The 14080-nt window shown below is 49.1% G+C and overlaps 1 protein-coding gene across 3 annotated transcripts in view; it reads left to right on the top strand.

Moving 5' to 3' along the window:
* The first annotated feature begins 2710 nt into the window (after positions 1-2710).
* The window catches only part of drosha (drosha ribonuclease III), a 62505-nt gene continuing 51135 nt past the window's right edge, over positions 2711-14080 (top strand). For 2 of the 3 annotated variants that reach the window (XM_084703041.1, XM_084703043.1), the window contains exons 1-14: positions 2711-2886; positions 3157-4035; positions 4248-4316; positions 4642-4984; positions 5265-5439; positions 5899-6059; positions 6195-6275; positions 6395-6481; positions 6656-6742; positions 8208-8279; positions 8680-8761; positions 8871-8945; positions 10409-10578; positions 11593-11717. In XM_084703041.1, coding sequence (XP_084559167.1) covers positions 3164-4035; positions 4248-4316; positions 4642-4984; positions 5265-5439; positions 5899-6059; positions 6195-6275; positions 6395-6481; positions 6656-6742; positions 8208-8279; positions 8680-8761; positions 8871-8945; positions 10409-10578; positions 11593-11717 — 2399 coding nt within the window. In that variant the 5' untranslated portion in view covers positions 2711-2886; positions 3157-3163. The remainder of the gene's footprint in view (positions 2887-3156; positions 4036-4247; positions 4317-4641; positions 4985-5264; positions 5440-5898; positions 6060-6194; positions 6276-6394; positions 6482-6655; positions 6743-8207; positions 8280-8679; positions 8762-8870; positions 8946-10408; positions 10579-11592; positions 11718-14080) is intronic. The other variant, XM_084703042.1, reaches the window with a different exon arrangement.

The following is a 14080-nucleotide window of genomic DNA, read 5'->3' as shown; positions in this document are numbered from 1 at the left end:
CAAAATGTCTCAACTAATAAGTATCTATTAGTTCAAAGCCTCTCTGTTTCAGCAGAGATTTTGCGTGTGTGTCTGTGTGTATAGGTGTGTCTATTTGTGTGACCATTAGTCTTTTCTACTCCAGTTGAGCCCAGCTTAACCATTTCCCACCAGTTCCACCACAAAAGTGTGTTTTTCAAGAAGATGGGAAGATATTCATGAAAGAAACCCAGCGTCTTTTGTAAAGATCAAGGCAACAACTTTGTTTTCTCTTTCATTTTCAGTCTCTACTTTCTCACAGCAGCTTTCAAAGGTACAGTATGGTTGTGATAGCTGTTATGGTGCAAATATCAGTGCAACAACTCAAATCTTTTACTAAACCACATTAACATGTTTAAATGTTTTACTTGAGACAAAGTACATGTATTTTGTCTACATTATTATAATTGTAGTATACTATATTTTATGCTAACATCAATAAACCCCTTGATACAGTAGATCCTTTTTTTTAAGAATAAATTATTAAATTGTTGTGGCATCAAGTTACATACATCTTAATCACTAAGAAATACAGGTACAGTATTAACTTTATTTGAGATTCCTTAATTCAGAATAATTTGTATAATCCAGTTTGAGAATTTGCCATGTTTTGTGACATTTTCTTTAAATACTTTACATACCAAATTTCAAATTAAATCTCATGAATGTCACTGATTCACAAAAGCCATGGGAGCTATGCAATAAGGAAGGGATATGCAATAATTTTATTATTATCTCCAGCAGAGAGTATTGAAAAACAAAGACACTTTCAAGATCCCCTGTCATATAACTGTTTCAGTCATTTCCCAAAACAATCAAGGCCTCATTCTCATCTTACAATTTCATAAAAAGTCGGAGGCTGTTAGGTTGAACAGGGATTACACTTTAATGGAAAGTCTGCTTCATGACCAAGTACATGTAGGTGAGTACCAACCCATGACTCACATTGATTCACTCACTTCTCCAGTCATTATTCTGGACATTCTAAATATATTTGGTGAATGAGCATAGGCAAGTTTTCAGCCGGGCAATGCTGAACCGTCTACACTGTCCTCCACAATTCAACTACAGAGAGACAGTCCCCCACAATGCTAAAATAACCTCAGTTGTATAGCATGACTTTAGAACCACCTAGATTAAGTGCTGAAACTAGTGTTTTCGCTCACCAGAGAGTAGTACTGCCAGAGCCTGATGATGTCTGGATAGGCAGATCAAAGACAGGAAGGTGTGCGTTTCCTACCGCATGTCCAAACAGAGTAACAGGCTGAGGGAAGACACAGAATACCAATGGACCCTGCCCTGTGGTAGATGAGATAGAATCACACACCAACCATTGACTCCCCCCTCCTCCCATCTCCACCAACCTCTCACCTCCCCAGACCAGAGACGTGTTGTCAATGTACTTTTTTTTTACCTTGCACATTTTATGTATCCATTGCTGATGCATTGCACAAACTCTTATGTGAGATGAATGGATGACAAGTTCAACAATGTTTGCACAAAATACTATAAAAATGGCATGACATAGACCAAAACGACTTGGGGTGATTGAATCTGTTTGCATTGACACTGACATGTTAATGTATTCAGCTCTGAATAGAAAAAAAGTCTATGAAAATAGAAAAAGAATGGAAGAAAAAAATTATTGACCGAACTCATTAGTAAACATTTGAAAACTAGCAAGGTTTACTAACTAGCAAATACTGGGATCTGCTGGAGAAGGATAACACTAAAGAAATACTTAGAAATCCTATCCTTGCCTCACAAGAATAGCCTTCAGACACACACTACTTTGCTTGTATTGGCTTCTGTAAGTGCGTGGGCAAACACCCAAGGTCCAATGCATTGATTGCCCCAGCACACACCCTGCCTGTTTGCTGCTATGCTCCAGCACTGGGGTGGCTACCGGGTTATATATTGGCAGTAAGCCACACATTTCCACCAATCAGCATATCTACCCAACAGCAAATGCCCATCAATACGTTACATATACCAGATGGTTTCCATTATTGATACAGGCCAGGTTGGGGAGGACTTGGAGCAGATAGCTAAATAAATGTGATATTGCAATCAATAATTAGTGAATCAGACAAGACAACTAATGGTTAGAGAGTTAACCTTCTGTTATACTGGTTTATGGGCTTCTGCTGTCCTCTAGTGGGTGATACATAAAGGTGCAGAAAATGACAATTTCCAGTTGCATTCAATTTTTTTATCATCGAGTTTTTGTATTCTGTATATCACTTAGGTCTGAATGCCATTCAGAACGCTCCTGGTGGTTTCACACAATGTTTTTACAATAAATTTAATGCCAGGTCTAATAGTTAATACCTATAACTGTTACACGGTTCTGACTTTAGTTTACATTTGTTTCTACAAACCGAACCAACAACGTGTCTACCACGCTACCCTTCTACAGCATAACAGTGGCACCAGACAAATCAATTAACATGTAATAATCTGACCATAAACCATTTTGAATGAATGAAAAATAAGTACATTTATTTATAACAAAAATGTATGGACCTTGCAGTTGCAGTGGATTATGGAACTCACTTTCGAGGGGTGGGCAGTTTAGAAAGATGCACCAGCGCTGCCAGCGCACTGGGATACCATTGGCCAACACTGAACTACTACGTAATCCAATTGGTGAATATATGTCCATCTGTTGTAGCACTCCGACTAGAAACACGAACAACAAGCGGCAATTACTAGTGCACGGCTAATGTAATTATTTCACAGCATCAATATCGATCGTTTTTGACAAAAAACGGGTAGTGTGGTTCATTTAGTAAGTAGTTACTACTATGCGGTTCACGCAATACTGACATTCGACTCGGAACTGGCTAAGGTTAGCCACTCAGTAAGGTAGGCATTTTGTTGTGGCGTATTTTACCTAGCTAGCGATGCTACTTCTCCGTTCATGTATCTTGTCTTAGGCTTGTTAGCTCTGGGTATACTTAACAGCTTGCTAAATTTAAGCAAAACATTATTTTTTATGAGCAAATGGCTAAACACTGCTTCAATTCACGACTATTACATTTTACAAGATAGCAATCTGAGGTGGTTTGAAATGTGACGAGTGTTTCACACACTTACGAATTAAAGCTTTGATTCTGGGTCCTGTTTCTTCTTTAGCTAGAGTATGTCCTTCCATCAGGGTAGAGGTGGTCCCAGAGGGCGAAACCCACCTGGTCAGCATGGGTCACCCCAAAACTACCGACCCACCAACCTAAGGCCTCCTCCTCCCCAGCCTCCCTTGCCCCCGTACCACTATGAGCCTCAGACCCCTCCCTGCTCTAGTTACCAAGGGAACAGTGGCTACATGTCCAGCCATGCTGACTACATGACCTACCCCACCCAAGCTCCCACCCAGGCCCCTAGCCCTCTCAACCAGTGCCCCATGCACCCTCCTTTCCCCAATGCCCCTAACCGTCAGGGTTTCCCTGAACCACCCCCAAACTTCCCCCCTCCCCCCCTCCCCATTTCCTCTGCTGGGTCCACTTCAGGTTCCCAGGGATCAGCCCAGAATGCATACCATCCATACATGGTACCCCCTCCGCCCCTGCCTCACCCACCAATGCCCCCATCCATGCCCCCCCAGCCCATGAGCTACCACCCTCCCTACTCCATGAACTACCCCCACCCTCCCTTCCCACCTCCGAGCTTCAATCCAGGGTACACCCAGGGCTCCAGCTCCTTCAAGCCCGCCCATGGCTTCAGGCACGGTGGCCAGTACAAGGCAGACAAGCCCATGGAAGAGCGGAGGTCCCCGGAGAGATGTCCACGCCGTCACGATGATTTCAGGCAGAAGAGCTACGGCTACGGTGACCGACACAAGATGGAGTTTCCTGCAGAAAGGAGGGAGAGCGTCCGGAGCCCTGGTAGGCGTGGCCGAGCGGAGGGTGGGCGTGGCCGAGCGGAGGGCGGGCGTGACCGAGCGGAGGGCGGGCGCTACCGCTCAGACCACGAACGTGGCCGGACCCCACCCCGTCACCGCAGTAGAGAGCGCAGCAGGTACATTTTCTTATTTTCGAATATCTGTCAACATTTGTTGTATTCATTTTTTGTATCTGTACAAATGTTGTTGTTGTAAAAAAATTAATATATATATATATATATATATATATATATACAAATAATAATCTGTTCTGTTTGAATATGTTATTCTTATAAATATTTGTTCAATATGAAAATATACACTTTTGTGTGTGTGTGTGTTGTCACAGGGAGAGGCATCGCCACCGAGATGGCCGGAGGTCCCAGTCCCCCGACAGACACAGAAAGAGACCCAGAAGGTACCTAACCCTCACCTCAACCCTGAACACACACCTAGGCCCTGTTTGTGTTCATCTGATATGACAGGGCAGCCCATGCTTTCACCTAGCTGATGTTCGGCTAGGTGAACTCTGAAAGGGAGAGGAGCAAGGAAACAATAAGATGACACTTTATTAATCCCCAAGTTGTGAAATAAGGGAGTTGGATGGAGCTAGGGGCATCCTAAATGATTGGAATGTATTTTCAGTGTAAACATGTATGTTCTAAATTGGATTCACTCAACCGAGCTCCCCCCCCCCCCCCCCCACACACACACCACACACACACACTCCACACCTCCTCCAGTCGGTCTGGGAGCCGGGAGAGGAAGCGTGGCCGCTGGGAGGAGGAGCGGGAGAGGCGGCCGGACGAAGACAAGGAGAGGCGGTGGGAAGGCCCAGGGCCGAGCAGGGAACGCAGCTACACCTCCCTGAGGAGCCGGGACCCAGAGGAGCCAACCCCCGCCCTCACCCCTGCCGCCGCAGAGAGGGAGAAGGACCGGGAGAGGGACCGAGAGAGGGACAAGGAGAGGGACAAGGACAGGGAGAAAGGAGACGAGCTCAGGGACGAGGAGGAGCTGCTGAAGCCTGCCTGGGTTCGCTGTACACATGCTGAGAACTACTACTCCAATGACCCCATGGACCAAGTGGTACAGTACTAAGAACTACTAGAAGGCCATTTGATGTTACTTTCATGTCAAAGAACAGTGGCAACATGACAGATTTCGAAAATGACTAGTGGGTTTCCTAGAGCCCAAATAGCCCCCTGTATTTTCTTACTTGTATTTTTTTTCCTTGGATCCTCTCCTTTGAGTGATAGATCTAGTGGCTTTCGGTCCTTTTACAGTGTCTCTCGCATGCGTGTGTGTTTGTGTGCGGCTCCATGCGTGTCTGTGCTCTCACATACGCCCCGCTCCCCTTCCTGGTTAGGGCGACTCCACCGTGGTCGGCACCAGCAAGCTGAGAGACCTTTATGAGAGGTTTGAGGAAGAGCTGGGCAGGAGGCAGTCACGCGCCCAGGCTGCCCGCCCACAATGGGAGCCTCCCCAAACCAAGCTGGATGAGGAGCCTGGTACTGTATTGATATCAGATAGTAATACCAAAGGTATTTGACCCCTAACTCCGTTCATTAAATAGTTTTCTTGTTTTCCTTTTTGGGATGACGATATGTTGTGCAGTGGGTACAAAAGAAGGGTATATAACAAATTAAAAAAAAAAAAAAACCATGAGAATCATTTTGAGCTACAAAGGCATGAGAAGTAGAGCAGTAAACCGATGCATTGAGACATTTTGAAAAAGAGCTTTCTCATCACAGTTCCGTCACAACACCGTTTCTTTTGAGCTCACTGAGTTGCCATGAAAGGTATTGATGATCTACACTCGCGTAAAACAAAGTGAACACGCGGCGTCACGTACGATGCGTCTCAGGCTACTCTGTGACCTTTTGGACCAGCGTTGACTCAGGAAAGGCCTGACGCCTCTCTGAGCCGTGGTTGTCAGCCCCGCTCCGAGGGCGAGCATGGCAGGGCTGACGGGGTTCCGCTTGTGGCTCTCCTGTTCCCAGGCGCCAGCTCCAGCGAGTCGGACGGCGAGTCGGACGGCGGCGGCAGCACGTGCTCCAGCAGCTCCGACTCGGACGTGTTCGACGTGATCGCCGAGATCAAGAGGAAGAAGGCCCACCCTGACCGCCTGCACGACGAGCTGTGGTACAACGACCCTGGACAGGTCAGCAGACTCTCTGCCCATCTCTACCTCCCCCTCACCGTGTTCATGCTGCATTGTTCTCTGCTCATGTGGTGTGTTATCAACAGTAGTAGTTTATATGTGTGTGTGTGTGTGTGTGTGTGTGTGTGTGTACAGATGAACGATGGGCCGCTGTGCAAGTGTAGTGCCAAGGCCAGGCGCACAGGGATCCGCCACAGCATCTACCCAGGAGAAGAGGTCTTGACTCCCCCCCCCACCCTGCTACCCACACCCTCCTTCCACCTGGGTCAACAGCACACGCACGCTGAGCGGAACATCTTGGCTCATCCTCTTGTTTCTGCTTCCACCCCCTCCAGTCAGTGAAGAACTGCCGTGGCATGAACAATAACTCAGGGAGGCTGTTCCACTACAGGATCACGGTGTCTCCCCCCACTAACTTCCTGGTGAGGTTCTCTCTCTCTCTCGCTCTCGCTCTCGCTCTCGCTCTCTCTCTATCGCTCTCTCTCTCTCTCTCTCTCGCTCTCTCTCTATCGCTCTCTCATTTGCATCTTTTGGTCTCCATTGCTCCCTTGAATCATTGTTGTGGCGATATAACACAGTGTGTGCGTTTTCCACAGACGGACAGGCCCACCGTGATCGAGTATGATGACCACGAGTACCTGTTCGAAGGCTTCTCCCTGTTCTCGCACACCCCGCTCACCAACGTAAGCCCCGCCTCCCTCCATCCTGCCCTTCCAGCTCACCACCTCTGATGTCCCCTTGTCTTCTCTGAAGTGTCTGCTTCAACGCCTCTGCCCTCCCTCCCTCCCTCCCTCCCTCCCTCCCTCCCTCCCTCCCTCCCTCCCTCCCTCCCTCCCTCCCTCCCTCCCTCCCTCCCTCCCTCCCTCCCTCCCTCCCTCCCTCCCTCCCTCCCTCCCTCCCTCCCTCCCTCCCTCCCTCCCTCCCTCCCTCCCTCCCTCCCTCCCTCCCTCCCTCCCTCCCTCCCTCCCTCCCTCCCTCCCTCCCTCCCTCCCTCCCTCCCTCCCTCCCTCCCTCCCTCCTGCCTCCTCCCTCCTGCCCCCTCCCTCCCTCCCTCCCACCCACCCACCCACCCACCCACACATGTCAAGGCAAGGCAAGTTCAGAAAGATACTACTGAATGAAAATTCACCCCCCCCCCCCCCCCAGTGTTTGTCTGAAACCTAATGCCCAAGCACACAAACGCACACAGACTTCAAATGAAGCTTTTGATGTTGATCGTCTCCTTTGTTTGTTTTTTGGGCATCAGTTATTTCTGTTCTGACCTTGCTTGCTTCTCCTCCGCTTGACTTCTGAGGGGCTATCTGTTGATGTAGGGTTAAAAGGCCTGCTGTGTATGTAGAGACATAGACCCCCCCCCCCTTCCACACACACACTAAGGAATAGAGTGTAGGGGCAGAAGGATGGGAAATCGATGAGGGGCAAAGCCTGACTAAGCGAGTTAAAGAGGGGGATGAGGGATCGTTCTTAGTGTGAGGAACTAAAATTATTTTCTTTCTTTCTCTTGAGTTAGCGTGTAGAAGCGATCTGTATACGCCAGGGCTTGCTCTCCCCCCCCCCCCCCCCCTGCTCCTGTGGGTTTCCGAATAATTAACACTTGCACCTATTTTGTCAGCATCTGCTTTGATTTGAAACAAATTCAGACGGGATTAGTCCAGATTACGGCAGGATAATTTAAACGACCCCTGTCTGAAACCCACTGCATACGGCCGGTGTGGGGCCCGGGGATTAGGGTGCTCCTGAGCAAGGCGATATTAGCCCTCTCTTGTTAGCCCGACGGGCAGGGCCAGCTTTCACGATGGCCCCCAGGTTAATCTCCTAAAATGGACTCCCGCACTCCGACAACAAAGACCATGTAACTAGGAGATTAAACACTGAAGAGCTGTCTTATCTATTTATAGCGATTTAAAAGTCACTTTATGTTTGAAAGCCCTGGGTAAAGTGTGTGTATGTGTGTGTGCGGGCATGTGTCTGTTCATTATCGTTAGCGGTGTGTGCGCGTGTTTGCCTAGGTGTGTGTGTTTTGGAGATGAGGCTTTAATGAGTTTCGCCCGCAAAGACATACCCCCTGCCTGATGCCAGCTTGTCACGAGAGGGATTCTCTCCTGGCTTTTCTTCTCTCCCTCCTCCTTCTGTCCTCCAACCTCATAGATTCCATTATGCCGGGTGATCCGTTTCAACATAGATTACACCATCCACTTCATAGAGGAGATGTCACCAGAGGTCAGTAAAGCCCCTCCTTTATCACTCCTGCCCCCTTTCTCTTTTATTTAATTTCCTTTCTCTCAGTTGAGTCTTTTCAGTCTCTACTCTCCTCTCCTCTTCCCCTCTTTGTTTTTGGGCCTAAATCTCCTGAAGGTGGCCTCTGAAATTTCAGAGGAAGATAGGGTTCAAGTTCTTTTTATTCTGCATTGGACTTCCTAGAAACCACACTGCTGATAAGAGCTGCTTTTTTCCAAGTCGGAAAACCGGATTTGGCTTTAACCATCCAGTCTTTGTTTTTGGTGGTAGTCTATTGTGTGTGTCTGTGAACAGGGTCTGTGAGAGGGATTTGTTGTGTGTGTGTGTGTGTGTGTGTGTGTGTTACTCTGTAGCAGTATTGACCCTGTGTTCTTCTTGACAGAATTACTGTGTTCGAGGCCTGGAGCTTTTTGCCAACTACCTGTTTCAGGACGTTCTGGAACTCTATGACTGGAACTTGACAGGTAAACACACACACATACAGAAAAGAGTCTAATAGTAGTTTAGTGCCTTTTCCGAGTAAATAATATAAAGCATAAAACATTTTTTGCAAAATATTGTTTTATTGACCAGATCCTACCTTTGACAATGAGTCTCCCGGATGTCAGAAGTTCCACTTCATGCCGCGCTTCGTCCGATTCCTCCCTGGTGAGAGCCCCTCATGATCACTTTACAGCTACACTCTCTACTACCCTCTGCACTGCCCTCTTTACAGCTACACCCCCCACTCTCCCTCTGCACTGCCCTCTTCACAGCTACACCCCCCACTCTCCCTCTGCACTGCCCTCTTTACAGCTACACCCCCCACTCTCCCTCTGCACTGCCCTCTTTACAGCTACACCCCCCACTCTCCCTCTGCACTGCCCTCTTTACAGCTACACCCCCCACTCTCCCTCTGCACTGCCCTCTTTACAGCTACACCCCCCACTCTCCCTCTGCACTGCCCTCTTTACAGCTACACCCCCCACTCTCCCTCTGCACTGCCCTCTTTACAGCTACACCCCCCACTCTCCCTCTGCACTGCCCTCTTTACAGCTACACCCCCCACTCTCCCTCTGCACTGCCCTCTTTACAGCTACACCCCCCACTCTCCCTCTGCACTGCCCTCTTTACAGCTACACCCCCCACTCTCCCTCTGCACTGCCCTCTTTACAGCTACACCCCCCACTCTCCCTCTGCACTGCCCTCTTTACAGCTACACCCCCCACTCTCCCTCTGCAATGCCCTCTTTACAGCTACACCCCCCACTCTCCCTCTGCACTGCCCTCTTTACAGCTACACCCCCCACTCTCCCTCTGCACTGCCCTCTTTACAGCTACACCCCCCACTCTCCCTCTGCACTGCCCTCTTTACAGCTACACCCCCCACTCTCCCTCTGCACTGCCCTCTTCACAGCTACAACGTCCACTTTCCCGTCACATTACCCAATTTACAGCTCAACATCCCTCTTGTGGCGACTTGCAGTACTGCATGTTATTCATGCGGCACATCATTCAGCCGGGTGCCAAACCTAGCCTCATGCAATCTTTTCACCCTTAATGTTCAGTTTGAATGTTTTCACATACGAGGTGTTGGTATTGATGTTCAAACTTTTTTTTTTTTTTTTTTTTTTTTTTCTTGGGTGTATCTCGAGGTCTTGAAACCGCTGCCTTAGTTTGAGGAATTCTTTGTAGCATCACTTGATGGTGCTGGTGCACTGTGCCTATCAAAGCTCACCATCTCTACAGTGGTGTGTGTGTGTGTGTGTTCGCTCGCCATTTTCACTTGAAATGAAATGCAAAACGGAATGGTATAATGGAGGAATACGATGGTTTCCAAATGACTCTGCGTTATTGTGGATTCATCTGTTGTTTCCGATATGCACATCTGATTCTGGGCTTCCTGGAAACACAATCGTGTGCGTGCATGTGCCCACACGTACTGTTCTCCAAATGCGTTGCAGGGAGTTAGAGGCTAATAGATTTTTCAAAGGGTTTATGTGTTTGTCCATGTGAACACTTGTAAAGTGAGGTCGATCAATTGTTTCATGAGTGCCTATTAACCTGAGTCCGTTTGACCTTGTGTGTCCTCCTGTGTCCCTCTGTGTGTGTGTGTGTGTGTGTGTGTGTCAGACGGCGGTAAGGAGGTGCTCTCCATGCACCAGGTTCTGCTGTATCTCCTGCGCAGCAGCAAGGCCCTGGTACCCGAGGAAGAGATCGCCAACATGCTGCAGTGGGAGGAGTTGGAGTGGCAGAAGTATGCCGAGGAGTGCAAGGGCATGATCGTCAGTAGCCCTGGCATGGTGAGAGCCACTCCTGCACGGCACAGGGCTCTACTGCAGTCTGAGTTCTGCAGCGCATCGCTCTGTGCTGCAGGTCGGGACTGACAGACTGACAGGGTGGGGTAGAGCTATTCAGTGGTCCATCGATAGACTGCTGTAAGATAACATGGCATGATCATCACCTCTTCTGGCTCAGGGCGTAGTAGACTCTGGAACTGAAGTCTCCTTCCTGGTCTCCTCCTGGGGTTGGGCACCAATCTCAACACAACTGGATGGGGGGGGGGGGGGGGATGTGCTCTCACCTAGAGCTGCAGCCAGTCATTTCATTACAGATCAGTCATTTACCAGACTTAATTACATTTCCATCGGGATCAAGAAAGTGGATAGAATGTAATAGATCTAGGAGAGAGAGTCAAGGACACATTTTCCCAGTATCCAAACGTGTACCGGCACTGTCATGGTAGTCAACCCTTTTCATGGCAAAGGCCAAAAAACTAAATGTCAGCTGCAACTCTCAGATTTGACTGGACTTGCTACCTTCTAGGCTTGGTGTTCTTCAGAACTCAGGGCACCATAGCTCAGGGCAAGGTCATCCCGACACGCACAGTGCGGCATATTAGAAACTAAAGTTTGAAATTGAAGTTGGCTCGACATTTCAACGTCTCCCAAGGTCGGGATAATGTCAAGGTGAATCCTGGCTTCAGTGCCATCTGCTGAGGATATCCAACCATATGCCTCAGGTCCACACATTCACCACGCCGCAAAACAGTTTTTGACAACGCTATTATCCCGAGGTGAATCGAGGAACCCCGCTTTTCCATCACCTCTGGCGTGATGAAAGGTGTTTCTGGAAGTGACGGATATGTTGGTTTTGACAGCATCGAAGCGAGGCCAACTTGCTTAACCGTCCACTGTACAGACGTCCTTTGGAGTTTCATATTTAAGTTGCTATACAATACTGTAATACAAATAATCTCTTTTTTGTAATGTCATTGGCCTTTCCTAAGTTTGCGTTTGTGTGTTTTTGTTTTCCAGAAGCCGAGCTCTGTACGCATCGACCAGCTGGACAGAGAGCAGTTCAACCATGACGTCATCACCTTTCCTATCATAGTCCACTTTGGAATCCGGCCTGCCCAGCTGAGCTACGCAGGAGACCCCCAGTAAGGAATACAGACAGACTCACACTGCCTTTCACAAGGCCTCTCGCTCTTTCACACTTACTCTCTCTCTCTCTCTCTCTCTTGCACGTTTATGCACGCGTGCACACCCCCTCCTTGGCCCCCTACACTCCTTATTCAACGCATTTCTCACAGGACACGCTAATCTCATCCCGTGTGGAGAGAGGTGGAGAGAGAGAGAGAAATACACACAGAATGAGATACACAGACAGAGAGATAAAGAGAGAGAGAGAGAGGGAGCTAGAGGGTGAGGGACTTGGAGAGAGACTTGAGAGAGATGCAGAGAGACTGAGAGAGATGCAGAGAGACTGAGAGAGATGCAGAGAGACTGAGAGAGAGATGCAGAGAGACTGAGAGAGATGCAGAGAGACTGAGAGAGATGCAGAGAGACTGAGAGAGAGGCAGAGAGAGGCAGAGTGACATATGTCGTTGAGAGGATGAGAGTGGCGTGACATTTTCACATGCACCGTCACGGGTCCCAGGTTCCACTGGGTTCTTTCACCATGGGAGACGGTGTGTGTGTGTGCGTGCGCGTGTGTGTGTGCGCGTGTGTATGCCTGTGTGTTTCGGTGTGCGCAACCATGCGTCTCCTGAATAATAATGCCACACACACTCCGAGGCCAGGAGAGGGAATACTGTACTGTGCATGTGCATAATTACCAATGGCAGTATATTAACCCCCCCTCCTCCACTTTCCGCAAGTACCGTCTCAAAGGTGCTCACAGAGAGAGTGACAACCAATCACAAGTGAGTTTGGAACGCGGGCCTTCAGTCAGAGGGCAGTGTTTACCAGCATCTCCCTAGAAACTCTGGCATCTTCCAATTAGAGGATCAGGAAGATTATGATGAGAAGGAGGAAGAGGCTGAGATTGAAAAGAGGAAGATTTCCCTCATGGGCCATCCTCACAATTGTTAGTGACATTATTAAGTAGTTTTATTTTGTTTACGAGCTCGCTTGCTGTCACACACACACACACACACTCACAGAGAGACAACCAAACAGTCGTGTTGCCGCGCTGGTCCCCCGTCCCCCCCACACGCTGACGCTCTGCTGTGCTGAACCTCTGCGCCCTAGACGGGGACAAATGAATGGACGGACAGGGACATCATTAAGGCAGTGTATGCACGAGAGCGCCGGAACATTCCGCTGATTGTAATGATGCTGGCATGGGGATGGGGGGGGGGGGCGTGAGCACGGCAACAGGAGAACAGTGGGGGCAGAGACCATGGACACAGGGAAGAAAAAGAGGAAGAGTGATGCAAGAAATGAGATGTGGTAGAGAGGTAGGTAGAGGCAGGACTGAGGGGCAGAGGTAGAGAGGTAGGTAGAGGCAGGACTGAGGGGCAGAGGTAGAGAGGTAGGTAGAGGCAGGACTGAGGGGCCGAGGTAGAGAGGTAGGTAGAGGCAGGACTGAGGGGCCGAGGTAGAGAGGTAGGTAGAGGCAGGACTGAAGGGCAGAGGTACCCTCAGAGAAAAGGAAAAAGAACGCGAGAGAGAGAGCGAGGGGACTGTGGAAAGGTCATTTGTTGGATTTTTTTCCCCCCTTTTTTTCCCCTCCTATGTCACCTGGTCCTCAGCCTCCTCTTCCTAAATCAGCATACAGAGCTGGGCTGATGAATTCTCTCTCTCTCCGTCAGACTCCGAAGGCCCAGCCCTCCACCCCAGACAACCACCCCAGGCTCACTCTCTAATGAAGTGCCCCCACCAATAAAGCCGCCTTAATTCCTGTACAGTTTCAACTGCTGCCACTGTATCTCTCTCTCTCTTTCTCTCTCTCAATCTCTATTTCTCTCTCCTCTCCTGACACCACTCATAATTAAATAACTCCTCCAATGAGGAAAAAAATGGCTGAACGGGAGCACACAGATAATGACAGCGCACGCACACACACACACACACACACGGGCCAGGCTCTCAGTCCCATTTATCTGGACAGTGAAGGCCCCTGTCACCTTGACGTTGCCATGTCCCCCCCCCCCCCCCGCCCGACCCACCCTCCAAAAGAAGACAACATGTTTGTTAGTCAAAGAGACTGATACAGATGTGTGGGTTATATGCCCGGCCGGCTCTGTCGACGCCATCGAGGCTCAGTAACTGAACGCCCTTCAGAGGAAACGAGAGGACTCAACTCGTGACCCCGAAGAGGCCTCGTACATGAAGTCTTTTAATCTGCACGTTTCAGTAGCGTCAGGGGAGCAGGCCAGGGATGGGAGAGGGGGGAGGAGAGAAGAGGAGGCTTTATATATATTTTTCGCTGCCAATAAAGCTAATGGGATAAGCACCTTGGGCTACGGTTAAATGATGTTGTTTAATAGGCCAGCCAACTGATGAAATATTGATGTGC

The sequence above is a fragment of the Hypomesus nipponensis genome, chromosome 8, assembly GCF_054491055.1.
Source record: "Hypomesus nipponensis isolate SF chromosome 8, ASM5449105v1, whole genome shotgun sequence".
Lineage (NCBI taxonomy): Eukaryota > Metazoa > Chordata > Actinopteri > Osmeriformes > Osmeridae > Hypomesus > Hypomesus nipponensis.
The sequence above is the reverse complement of the archived record's forward strand: the minus strand, read 5'-3'. Positions and strand labels throughout refer to the sequence as shown.